The 14,053-nt window shown below is 40.6% G+C and overlaps 1 protein-coding gene across 4 annotated transcripts in view; it reads right to left on the bottom strand.

The window, feature by feature from the left end:
- The window catches only part of LOC139557246 (neurotensin receptor type 1-like), an 87,033-nt gene that overhangs the window by 39,534 nt on the left and 33,446 nt on the right, over window positions 1-14,053 (bottom strand). For all 4 annotated transcript variants that reach the window (XM_071371784.1, XM_071371783.1, XM_071371781.1 and 1 more), the window contains exon 2: window positions 960-1,161. In XM_071371784.1, coding sequence (XP_071227885.1) covers window positions 960-1,161 — 202 coding nt within the window. The remainder of the gene's footprint in view (window positions 1-959; window positions 1,162-14,053) is intronic.

Raw genomic sequence — 14,053 nt, 5'->3', positions numbered from 1 at the left:
GACATTTCTCCAAAAAGTACGATCTTTGTCCCCATGTGCAGATGCAAACCATAGTCTGGCTTTTTTATTAGCGGTTTTGGAGCAGTGCCTTCTTCCTTGCTGAGAGGCCTTTCAGGTTATGTTGATGTAGGATTCGATTTACTGTGAATATAGATACTTTTGTATCTGTTTCCTCCAGCATCTTCACAAGGTCCTTTGCTGTTGTTCTGTGGATTGTTTTGCACTTTTCGCACCAAAGTACGTTCATCTCTAGGAGACAGAACGTGTCTCCTTCCTGAGCGGTATGACGGCTGCATGGTCCCATGGTGTTTATACTTTCGTACGATTGTTTGTACGGATGAACGTGGTACCTTCAGGCATTTAGAAATTGCTCCCAAGGAGGAACCAGACTTGTGGAGGCCTACAATTTATTTTCTGAGGTCTTGGCTGATTTCTTTAGATTTTCCCATGATGTCAAGCAAAGAGGCACTGAGTTTGAAGGTAGGCCATGAAATACATCCACAGGTACATCTCCAATTGATTAAAATGAAGTCAATTAGCCTATCAGAAGCTTCTAATGCCATGACATCACTTTCTAGAATTTCCCAAGCTGTTTAAAGGCACAGTTAACTTAGTGTATGTAAACTTCTGACCCACTGTAATTGTGATACAGTGAATTATAAGTGAAATAATCTGTCTGTAAACAATTGTTGGAAAAATTACTTGTCATGCACAAAGTAGATGTCCTAACCGACTTGCCAAAACTATAGTTCATTAACAATACCTTTCTGGAGTGGTTGAAAAACGAGTTTTAATGACTTCAACCTAACTGTATGTAAACTTCCGACTTCAACTGCACATACCTGTTTAAGCATTTCTGCCAGTTAAAAGGAATAGTCTTGTGTTTAACTCTTCATAGCTGTGTGTGTGTGTGTGCGTGCGTGCTTGTATGTGTACACAAGTGAGCATTGTATACTCACGTAGAACCATGACTCCATGACGCAGCGACTGTGTGCGGTTTGGCTCCACAGCGATACTCAGCATGGTAGGGTTGCCTTCAATGATGCAGATGCGGGTGTCCTGCTTCGTCTCTCTGAACATACGCAGCAACTGACTGGCGATGACCCCGTTCAGAGCAGATATGGCTACCATGGGAACCACAAAGGACAGGAACACATTCACCTGTCCAGAGAAAGGGAGGGGCAGCGAGATAAAGTTAGTAAGACTGTGTACTTTTTGGAATTCTGCCAATGAGCCAATATAGTATTTGCCTCAAACAGTTTTGGAAATGCAATCATCAACGATCAATAGACATATTTATTCCTTTTAAGTCTGTTTAAAAGTTGGTCTGAAAGAGAGAGAGTAGACGAGAGGACAATGTGGAAGATGGCCCTGTACCTGTATATAATTAGTTATCTGATATCTGAATGCTACACCAGACAGACCAGAAGTTTCAGCCATGTTCCCCTCTCTTATTAGCTGCTGTCCTTTAATATCAGCGGTGGCGCTTGAACAATATACATTCCATTGGAATGGATGCGTTTCATCATTAGTATTCTGGGAACCCCTATCCCCACCCCGCCCTACCTGCTGTGCCCCCACAGTCCCCGCCTTGCACTGCTCCCATTGTTTTTTCAAGTGCAAAGATAATTTTGGATGAAAGATGTTAATCGTCTTAATTAACAGATTGCAGCATTTTAGCGGCTCTCAGTTTGCCTAGATTACATACTGATTAGGCTTGAAAGGGGAGAAAACGGATAATGCCATGGTATGCTGTCAAAATAATAATTTGGGCAAGTGCTTTTGCAAAGCTGGTGCTGTAATGTGTGACCAAGCTAAATCTTTGGATAATTATTTTTGTCATGCTCATGATACGGGGTCCTACTAAATCACCCCAAACAACCCAAAACAGGTACCCAAAACAGATACGCAGAACAACCAAAAATTAGGGGGTGATTTAGGTATCCAAAACAGGTATCCAAAACAACCCAAAAGTACCCAAAGCAACCCAAAACCAAAAGTACCCAAAAAGGAACACAAACTATCGGAGGAGCTTGGCCTGGATGTATCACCGGAGGATCTGGAGCGATGCCATCAGATCGGCATGAAACAGAAGAACGCTAAATACCCTTGCATGGTAATCTATAAGCTGTGAAACTATGGGACCAAAGTCAACATTCTGAAGACAAGGGGGAAAGGAGAATAAAATCCATGGCCAGTCCATTTGATTCATCCAGGAACTGTCTGCTAAACTGAGGGAAAAACGTAAGCAATTCCTTCCGTTCAAACAGTCACTGGAGGAAAAAGGAATCAAGACTCAATTCCGATTCCCGGCAGTGCTGTGGGTATGGAAGGGAACACAGAGGATGAAGTTCACATGCGCCAATGAAGCCCTGAACAGGTTGCAGGAAACCTTTCCAGTTGAGAGCCCAATGCCCTGCGGAGAGGAAGAAGCTGAAAAAAGTGATAAGCATACTAGGCTACATACAGTGATGCCCAAGACCAGTTTATTGTAAGTTCAGACAATATTCTTTCCCCCTCCCCCCAATACAATCTAGACTCTATTGTCCCCAAGTAGCTGTTCTTCTTTAGGAAGTAGGGTTGGAATTAGCCGATGCCAATGAGATACATGGACATCAAAACACAATATAAAATGGGAAATATAGCATGTATGTTACTAATTGTCAATAATTGTTCTGTGGGTGTGTGGGAGAGAGGGTGTGAGTGGGTGTGTGTATGTGCATATGGGTATACACTGAGTATACCAAACATTAGGAATATTGAGTCCCCCCCATCCCCCACTTTTGACCTCAGAACAGCCTCAATTCATCAGGGCATGGACTCACAAGGTGTCAAAAGCATTCCCATGTTGACTCCAATGCTCCCACCGTTGTTTCAAGTTGGCTGGATGTTGTTTGGGTGGTGGACCATTCTTGATACACACGGGAAACTGTTGAACATGAAAAACCCAGCAGCGTTGTAGTTCTGTACACAAACCGGTATGCCCGGCACCTACTACCAAGCCCTGTTCAAAGGAACTTAAATATTTCGACTTGCCCATTCACCTTCTGGATGGCACACTTACACAATCCATGTCTCAATTGTCTCTAGGCTTAAAAATCCTTCTGTAGCCTGTCTCCACCCCTTCATTTACACTGATTGAAATCAATAAGGGATAATAGCTTTCACCTGGTCAGTCTGTCATGCAAAGAGCAGGTGTCCTTAATGTTTTGTACACTCAGTGTGTGTTGTGTGTGAATGAAGGAGAATGGATGAGTAAGTAGATGTAGAGAGGGGTGTAGACGTGTCTGAAAAAGATGGAAGTTGGGATAAACTTGCCCTGGGTGGGTAAGAGAGGACATGTATGGGAGGTGGTGATAAGCTTGGCTTGGGGGCGCAAGGGTGGGTATGGATGGGAGGGTGGAACAAGCTATGTTTGTTTGGCAAAAAGGGTGAGTAAAAAGTAAAAATGTGAGGTTGGAATAAGCTTGGGTGGGGTAAAGGGGGGAGAACCGGGAGGGGTGGTGGAGAGGGATGGATTTGGTTTGGGATAGAGTGAGAAGGAAGGACTTAATTATATACTACAATGCTTTTTTTGTGTGACTTGCAAACCCATTGTAAAATGAATAAGAGTTCTGGACAGATAAGAAATTATGTTTAATCATTATTATACCTTGCTTGTCATAATAACAAAGATTCAATGGTGGTTATTGGTGAGAATGGAGAGGGGCTTTAGCCAGGGGATTGGGATGGGGTGACTGAGAGGGCATCAGACACTTCTCTTAGGCGTGTGTGGTGCCTCCACTGATCCCATTTCAGTCTCTCGGTGGACCCTCTCTCCCAAATTAGACACCCAACAGCCACTATACTTTAATTTATAAGGTAATACAAACTGACCACAGTACTTAACTGTCAGTCTTTCTTCAATGTATGTATAATGACATAATGCACATTAGGAGAGGAGTTTGAGCTAAGAAGCCCTAAAAAGGCACAGCCGCGCCATGCTTTATGTTTTTATTTTTTTGGTCTGCTGAGTCCACATGCCCACACATTCGGAATGTATTCAGACCCCTTGACTTTTGCCACATTTTGTTACATTACAGCCTTATCCTAAAATTGATTCAATTGTTTTAATCCCCCGCATCAATCTACACACAATTCCCCATAATGACAAAGCGAAAAGGGTTGTATTTTTTTATTTTGCACATTTATTCAAAAAAACTAAACAGAAATACATTATTTAGATAAGTATTCAGACCCTTTGCTATGAGACTGGAAATTGAGCGCAGGTGCATCCTGTTTCCATTGATCATACATGTGTTGTTTCAACAACTTGATTGGAGTCCACCTGTGGTAAATTCAATTGATTGGACATGATTTGGAAAGGCACACACCTGTCTATAGAAGATCCCACAGTTGACAGTGCGTGTCAGAGCAAAAACCAAGCCATGAGGTCGAAGCAATTGTCCGCAGAGCACCGAGACAGGATTGAATTTCTATTATGGTGCTTCTATTCCAAGAAAAATTCAAATACATTTTACTGTAGCCTATGTCTTTCCTACCTAAAACATTCGTTAATAGATTTGAATTCCTTTAAAATAGAAACTACATATCCTAATGTTAGAAAGTAGAATATAAACTAGATATTGGCTACTGTGGGTGGGGTAGGCTAAATAATTACAGCCGAATAGGCCAATTAAAATAATACTGTAGTTATAAAGGTAATGAAAAATGCTAGGTAGAGCAGGCCCAGATACATTTTTTATCTGGTCGAATTACACTCCTCGCTCTTACAGTGCCTTCAGAAAGTATTCATACCCCTTGACTTATTCTACAGTTTATTGCGTTACAGCCTGAATTCCACCCATCTACACACAATAACACATAATGACAAAGGGAAAACATGTTTTTAGAAATGTTTGCAAAATGATTGAAGATTAAATACAGAAAAATCTAATTTACAGTGCATCAGAAAGTATTTACTGCGCAATTCAGAATCCTGAGTGGTGCAGTGGTCTAAGACACTGCATCTCAGTGCAAGACGCGTCACTGCAGTACCTGGTTCCAATCCAGGCTGCGTCACATTCGGCCGTGATTGGGAGGCACACAATTGTCTCAGCGTCGTCCGGGTTAGGCTATCATTGTAAATAAGAATTTGTTCTTAACTGACTTGCCTAGTTAAAGAAAGGTTAAATAATAATACATTTAGACCCTTTCACTTTTTCCACATTTTGTTAATAAGCTGCCTCATTCTAAAATTGATTAAAAGTGTTGTTTTCCCCCTCATCAAGCTACACACAATACCCCATAATGACAAAGCAAAATCAGGTTTTTAGAAATGATTGATTTTTTAAAACTTTCCGTGATACCCATCCCGGATCCGGGAGCATCCTCATCAAAAAAGCTGACTAGCATAGCCTAGCCTAACGGGACAGGGATATCATATAATATAATTTTCATGAAATCACAAGTCCAATACAGCAAATGAAAGATAAACATCTTGTGAATCCAGCCATCATTTCCGATTTTTAAAATGTTTTACAACGAAAACACAATATGTATTTCTATTAGCTAACCACAATAGCCAAAGACTCAACCGCATATTTTCACCATGTTTCTACCGCATAGGTAGCTATCACAAAACCGACCAAATAGAGATATAATTAGTCACTAACCAAGAAACAACTTCATCAGATGACAGTCTTATAACATGTTATACAATACATTTATGTTTTGTTCGAAAAATGTGCATATTTGAGGAATAAATCATAGTTTTCCATTGCAGCTACCATCACAAATAGCACCGAAGCAGCCAGAATAATTACAGAGAGCAACGTGAAATACCTAAATACTCATCATAAAACATTTATGAAAAATACATGGTGTACAGCAAATGAAAGATAAACATCTTGTGAATCCAGACAATTATTCCGAATTTTTAAGTGTTTTACAGCAAACACAATATATATTTCTATTAGCTCACTACAGTAGCCAAACACACAACGCAATTTAATCCCCGCAAAAATAGTTTGCACAAAACTGACAAAATAGAGATAAAATTAATCACTAACCTTGAACAAATTCATCAGATGACAGTCTTATAACATCAGGTTATACAATACACTTATGTTTTGTTCGAAAATGTGCATATTTAGAGCTACAAATCCTGATTATACATTGTGAATACGTAGCATCGATTCACCAGAATCTCCAGAGATATTTTGGACACTCACCTAATCTGACCAAAGAACTCATCATAAACTTTACATAAAAATACTTGTTGTATGGCAAATGAAAGATACACTGGTTCTTAATGCAACCGCCGTGTTAGATTTTTTAAAAATAACTTTACCATAACAAACAGCTTGCGTTATTGCGAGACAGCGCTCGCCAAAACGGCAGAGAATAGGAATCAACATTTTCCACAGAAATACGAAATAACATCATAAATTGTTCTTACTTTTGCTGAGCTTCCATCAGAATCTTGTACAAGGAGTCCTTGGTCCAGAATAAATCGTTGTTTGGTTTTAGAATGTCCTTTTCTTCTGTCGAATTCGCGCCACAATGCTAGCCAATGTTGATGACGTTCCCATTTTCTCTTAACGCAAAGAACGGAAAACTCCAAAAGTCCCAATAAACGTTGAATAATCTGATAAAACGGAGATATTCGCCGTGTAAACCGAACGCTTATCAGAAGACAATATCGAGGTGCTTCGTGAGCCTTGGTAGAGAAAGGAAATTCCTGACCTGCCACTCCAAAAGCTCTTGTTTGACCTCAGATCAAGCTAGACACCCCATTCCACCTTCCACTGCCTGTTGACATCTAGTGGAAGGTGTATGAAGTGCATGTATATCGATAAATATAAGCCATTTGAATAGGCAGGCCCTGAAACAGAGCCCCATTTTCAGAATTTTCACTTCCTGTCTGGAAGTGCCAAATGAGTTCTGTTTTACTCACAGATATAATTCAAACAGTTTTAGAAACTTGAGAGTGTTTTCTATCCAATAGTAATAATAATATGCATATTGTATGATCTAGAATAGAGTACGAGGCCGTTTAAATTGGGCACGATTATTTCCAAAGTGAAAATAGCGCCCCCCTATTGACAAGAATAAGAAATCTGATATCACGTGACCGACCAGCTCAATTCGGATTTAAGTAGCAATATTTGAAATGGTGTTTTTTACATTGGATAAAAGTAGGGACTCAGAGCTAGAAAATGGTATATTATAGACTAAAGTTGAGAAAAAATGGGAGTAATTCTGCTTAGAAAATTGATAAACTTGTAATCCCACTTTTGAGAAAATGGCCCTTGAATACTTTTGATAAACCTACTGGATAGCTCTTCTTTGTCCACACCCATTCAGCATCGTTCATACCCTCTTAAAACCTCTCTGGGATATGTGGGACGGTAGCGTCCCACCTGGCCAACATCCAGTGAAAATGCGCCAAATTCAAATAAATTACTATAAAAATGAAACTTTCATGAAATCACACATTCAATATAACAAATTAAAGCTACACTTGTTGTGAATCCAGCCAACGTGTCAGATTTCAAAAATGCTTTACGGCGAAAGCAAACAATGCTATTATCCGAGGATAGCACCCCAGCTAACAATCACAGACCGTCATATTTCAACCCTCCCGACGCGACACAAAACGCAGAAATAAAAATATAATTCATGCCTTACCTTTGACGAGCTTCTTCTGTTGGCACTCCAATATATCCCATAAACATCACAAATGGTCCTTTTGTTCGATTAATTCCGTCGATATATATCCAAAATGTCCATTTATTTGGCGCGTTTGATCCAGAAAAAAAATGGTTCCAACTTGCACAACGTGACTACAAAATATCTCAAAAGTTACCTGTAAGCTTTGTCCAAACATTTCAAACTACTTTTGTAATACGACTTTAGGTATTTTTTTACGTGAATATTCGATAAAATTGAAGACGGGATGATCTGTGTTCAATTCCGGAGGAAAACAATGTGTAGCATGCTTTCTGGTCACGCGCCTCTAACAAACAGTACACTTCACTGGAGCCTCATTCTGAACATGGCTACTTCTTCATTTCTCAAAGGAAAAACCTCAACCAATTTCTAAAGAATGTTGACACCCAGTGGAAGCGATAGGAACTGCAGGAAGGTCCCTTAGAAATCTGGATTCCCAATGAAAGTCATTGAAAAGAGAGTGACCTCAAAAAAAAAAATCTGAATGGTTTGTCCTCTGGGTTTTGCCTGCCAAATTAGTTCTGTTATAGTCACAGACATGATTCAAACAGTTTTAGAAACTTCAGAGTGTTTTCTAGCCAATACTAATAATAGTATGCATATATTAGCATTTGGGACTGAGTAGGAGGCAGTTTACTCTGGGCACGCTTTTCATCCAAACGTGAAAATGCTGCCCCCTATCCTAGAGAAGTTAAACCCCACCAATCTCTTTAAGGATTCACAACCAAAGATTTCAAGACCAAATGTTGGTTTAAACTACATCTATCGACAGTTGTAGCAGTGACATCATAAACATTCTATTGTTGTCCGATTTCAAACTTGTTGATGTCGTTATGAAAAAGTGTAAATACAAAAACTACAGTCTACATGACATCAGCAGCCTGGTGGTCCAAAATAGCTTAACTGGTGTATTGTAACACCAATAAACCCACCCGTTTAAAAACGAATTCAGTATGTGTCACTCTAGCAAACCAGGCAACTAACAGCAACTTTCTAAACTTTGTTTTGGTTTGTTTCTAGCTTGTTAGCTAACTAATGTTACGTTATTCATTTCAAATAATGACCATATCATATAGCTGACATATAGCATTTTTACTTTAGCTCATTTCTATTTATTATTACAGGAACAAGATCATTATTTACAAGTGAATGGCGAGCCAATTACAGAAAATAGCTTACGGTTTTGAGTGTGACGAAATAAAAGCAGGGCAATCTACCGGAGAATTTTAGAACTCGGACACTGTCTCATTGGCCTAACGTTATATCCTAATTTGACTTTGGTGCAGGTCATGTTGTTCTTCACATTACCGTCTCTGGTAAACACATACTATATCAAATAAAATCAATGTTTGTGGGCTCCCGAGTGGCACAGCAGTCTAAGGCACTGCATCTACAGACACCCTGGTTCAATTTCAGGCTGTATCACAACTGGCTGTGATTGGGAGTCCCATAGGGCAGCGCACAATTGGCCCAGCGTAGTCCGGGTTTGGCCGGTGTAGGCCGTCATTGTAAATAAGAATTGGTTCTTAACTGACTTTCCTTGTTAAATAAAGATTACATAAAAATGTGGAGTCTTTTATTCAGACATGTAGTTAGCTAGCTAGCTAAACACTGAACCATAATCCAAACTCATAATGTTACTACCCTGCATGAATATGCAGGTAGCTAACCAACCAGGTTCAATGTTAGCTAGCTAGCTAACATTAGGCTATAGCTAGTAATCAAATGGCTTTGAGATACAAGTAATATTACTACAGATCATACACGTAACGTTGGTTAGCGAGCTAGCTAACAGTACACTTTAACTTGAGATGAAAGCGACTTTCTAACAAAATTAGAAACATATAATATCTGAAAATGTAGCTAGCTAGACGCTCTTACCCATATACATGGATGGACACTTCTCCCGCTCTGTCACAGATGCAATGGTTACGCTTAGTTTGAAGATTTAATCCGGAGACAGCTGTTTTATAACAGCCTTCTGTGTGTTCTCTTTTTGATCCATCTGCATAATTGCAATCAAACGGCAAAATCTCCTTAGCTATCATACTCTAATTCCACCGGGCATTCCACTGATTTCAAAACTCGGTCCTCCAGAAAGTGGAGAACAACACTTTTGCAGTTCTACTACGTGATATCTTTAAAAAAAAGTTGCCTACACATACTGACCAGCTTATGTTATAGACCGAAGCATGCTACATGGCAGACCAATCCGAACTCATCTCTCGGCATGTCTAGCTCATCCATTATTTCAGCCAATCATGGCTAGCGGGAATGTTCCTGACTTTTTCCATGGCTAAACCAACTAGGCTCGCAATTTAATAATTTTTTATTTACAGATGGCATACACGTTTGTTATTAAGCCATATGAAGGTCCAAATGTTCAAGAAGGCATTTCTGCCAAAAAATGCATGTTGATCCAAAAAATGTTTACTTTCAAATGCCTCTCCTGTGAAGTAGTGACGTGCGACTTACGCCTAGTTTCCTGAAACGAGTCACATTTACATAAGTATTCAGACCCTTTACTCAATACTTTGTTGAAGCACCTTTGGCATCGATTACAGCCTCGAGTCGTCTTGGGTATGACGCCTCAAGCTTGGCACACCTGTATTTGGTGAGTTTCTCCCATTCTTCTCTGCAGATTCTCTCAAGCTCTGTCAGGTTGGATGGGGAGCATCGCTGCACAGCTATTTTCAGGTCTCTCCAGAGATGTTCGATAGGGTTCAACTCCGGGCTCTGGCTGGGCCACTCAAGGACATTCAGAGACTTGTCCCGAAGCTACTCTTGCATTGTCTTGGCTGTGTGTTTAGGGTCGTTGTCCTGTTGGAAGGTGAATCTTTGCCCCAGTCTGAGGTCCTGAGTGCTCTGGAGCAGGTTTTCATCAAGGATCTCTTTGTACTTAGCTCCGTTCATCTTTCCCTCAATCCTGACTAGTCTCCCAGTCCCTGCCACTGAAAAACATCCCCACAGCATGATGCTGTCACCACCATGCTTCACCGTAGGGTTGGTGTCAGGTTTCCTCCAGACGTGATGCTTGGCATTCAGGCCAAGGAGTTCAATCGTGGTTTCATCAGACCAGAGAATCTTGTTTCTCATGGCCCGAGAGTACTTTTGGTGCTTTTTAGAAAACTCCAAGTGGGCTGTCATGTGCCTTTTACTGAGGAGTGGCTTTCATCTGGCCACTCTACCATAAAGGCCTTGGTGGAGTGCTACATAGATGGTTGTCCTTCTGGAAGCTTCCCCCATCTCCACAGAGGAACTCTGTAGCTCTGTCAGAATGACCATTGGGTTCTTGGTGACCTCCCTGACCAAGGCCCTTCTCCCCCGATTGCTCAGTTTGGCCGGGCGGCCAGTTCTAGGTGGTTCCAAACTCTTTCCATTTAAGAATGGAGGCCACTTTTTTCTTGGGGACCTTCAATGCTGCAAAAATGTTTTAATACCCTTCCCCAGATCTGTGCCTCGACACAATCCTGTCTTGGATCTCTACGGACACTTCCTTCGACCTCATGGCTTTGTATTTGCTCTGACATGCACTGTCAACTTTGCGACCTTAATAGACAGGTGTGTGCCTTTCCAAATCATGTCCAATTCATTGAATTTACCACAGGTGGACTCCAATCAAGTTGTAGAAACATCTCAAGGATGATCAATGGAAACAGGATGCACCTGAGCTCAATTTTCGAGTCTCATAGCAAAGGGTCTGAATACGTATGTAAATAAGGCATTTCTGTTTTCACGTTGTCATTATGGGTTATTGTGTGTAGCTTGATGATATTTTTATTTATTTAATACATTTTAGAATGAGTCTGTAATGTAACAAAATGTGAAATGAGTCAAGGGATGTGAATACTTTCCGAATGTGTTGTATGTAATGTGCACAATAAGTATGCATTTATACTATGATCCTCCCATTCTATGGAATGCCACTGCCCTCATAGATCATGTCAACTAAAATATTGTATTTGGTTCTTCAATGATAGATGGAACAGATAAGATTTACTTTGGTTCTATACAGGTAAAGACCAACAAAATCCAACTCATCACATGGAATGTGCACAGGATCCATTGTGGGGAAAAAACATGGTTCTCGAACACTTAAAGAGATTGTCAGCAGCTGTGGTTTCTTGCAAGCGTTACATTTAAAAAAAGGATACATTTAATATTTAAAGAGAATCTGGGTTGTAGAGGCCTATGTTATCACCTACTGTAGTAACAGCAGTGATGTCATCCTGAAAAGTAAGAATACACAATTTACCCTTATATCCCAGCACATGAAGGGTGTTTTCTGCTGTTGTATTTTTACCTTACGCATTGATTTGATTGTATATCCTATCAGGGGCAAATCTGGAGTTGTTAGATATAATTTAAACTATATTAGATCAAATCCAGATAGGAACTATTATTTTGGTAGGTGACCAAAAGCATACATTAGATTATATTGACAGACGTAGTAATAAAAAAAGGCACATTTAGGGAGCCTCCAAAGAGACTGAAAATGTTCATCTCTACAAATAATTTACAGGACACCTGGAGATTACTCCCAATTACAAAATAATATACGTTTTTCTCTTAAAGTAAGAAAAGCTATTCAAAAATTGACTACATTTCTATTTCCAAAAATGCACTCAACAAATTACTGGATTAAAAAAATCATGATATAGTGCTATTAGATCGTAGTCCAGTATCAGCTAAATTACAGCAATAGAAAATACACTTAGTGATAGAATTTGGACAATAAACAGAACACATCTGGACCCGAAATGTATTAAATACATCAACTAAAAACCTTTATTATTACAAATGTAAGCTTAGAGGACAAGAGAAAAGCCAACCCCCGATATAATCTGGGATGCGTTTAACTTCTTTGGGAAAGGGGGGCAGTATTGAGTAGCTTGGATGAATAAGATGCCCAGAGTAAACTGCTTGTTACCCAGGCCCAGAAGCTATGATATGCATATAAGTAGTAGATTTGGATAGAAAACACTCTTAAGTTTCCAAAACTGTTAAAATAATGTCTGTGATTATAACAGAACTCATATGGCAGGTGAAAACCTGAGACAAATCCAACCAGGAAGTGGGAAATCTGAGGTTTGTAGTTTCATTTAAGTGAGTGCCTATCCAATATGCTGTGTCTATGGGGCCAGATTGCCAAGGCTTCCAGCAGATGTCAACAGTCTTTAGAAAGTTGTTGGAGGCTTCTATTGTGGAAGGGGGTCGAATAAGAGCTGTTTAAACAAGTGGACTAGGCTAAGGCCAATGAGTTGTTTACTGTTTTCTTCCTTCTTTTTCCTCTGTAATGAATACGCTATTGTCCGGTTGGAACATTATTGAAGATTTATTATAAAAAGACCCTAAGGATTGATTGTAAACATCGTTTGACATGTTTCAGCCAGCTGGTCTGCGCATGCTTTGAGGATGCGGCTTGGGATGCCATCTGGGCCAGCAGCCTTGCGAGGGTCAAAACGTTTAAATGTTTTACTCACATCAGCCACGGAGAAGGGAGGTGGGGGGGGTCGCAGTCCTTGTTAGCGGGCCGCGATGGTGGCACTGTATTATCCTCAAAGTGGGCAAAGAAGTTGTTTAGTTTGTCTGGAAGCGTGACGTCAGTGTCCGTGATGTGGCTGGATTTATTTTTGTAGTCCGTGATTTCCCTGCCACATACATCTCGTGTCTGAGCCGTTGAATTGCGACTCCACCTTGTCCCTGTACTGGCATTTCGCTTATTTGATTGCCTTGCGGAGGGAATAGCTACACTGTTTACATTCAGACATATTCCCAGACCTCTTTCCATGGTTAAATGTGGTGGTTTGCACTTTCAGTTGTGCACGAATGCCGCCATCCATCCACGGTTTCTGGTTTGGGAAGGGTTTAATAGTCACAGTGGGTACAACATCTCCAATGCACTTCTTTATAAACGCACTCACTGAGTCAGTGTATAGGTCGATGGTGTTCTCTGAGGCTGACTGCAGGAATGTCCACCAGAGCTGTTGCCAGAATTTCTCTATCATAAGCCTCCTCCAACGTTGTTTTTGAGAATTTGAATTTGGCAGTACGTCCAACCAGCCTCACAACCCCAGAACTTTTTTAACCACGCCAGCCTAGGACCTCCACATCTGGCTTCTTCACCTGAGGGATCGTCTGAGACCAGCCACCTGGACAGCTGATGAAACTGAGGACTATTTCTGCATGTAATAAAGCCCTTTTGTGGGGTAAAACTCCTTCTGGTTGGCTGGGCCTGGCTCCCCAGTGGGTGGGACTGGCACACAAGTGGGTGGGCCTACAGTATACCCTCCCAGGCCCACTGATCACTGCATCATGTGAAATCCATAGATTAGGGCCT

The sequence above is a fragment of the Salvelinus alpinus genome, chromosome 28 (genome assembly GCF_045679555.1).
Source record: "Salvelinus alpinus chromosome 28, SLU_Salpinus.1, whole genome shotgun sequence".
In the NCBI taxonomy this organism is placed as follows: domain Eukaryota; kingdom Metazoa; phylum Chordata; class Actinopteri; order Salmoniformes; family Salmonidae; genus Salvelinus; species Salvelinus alpinus.
The sequence above is the reverse complement of the archived record's forward strand: the minus strand, read 5'-3'. Positions and strand labels throughout refer to the sequence as shown.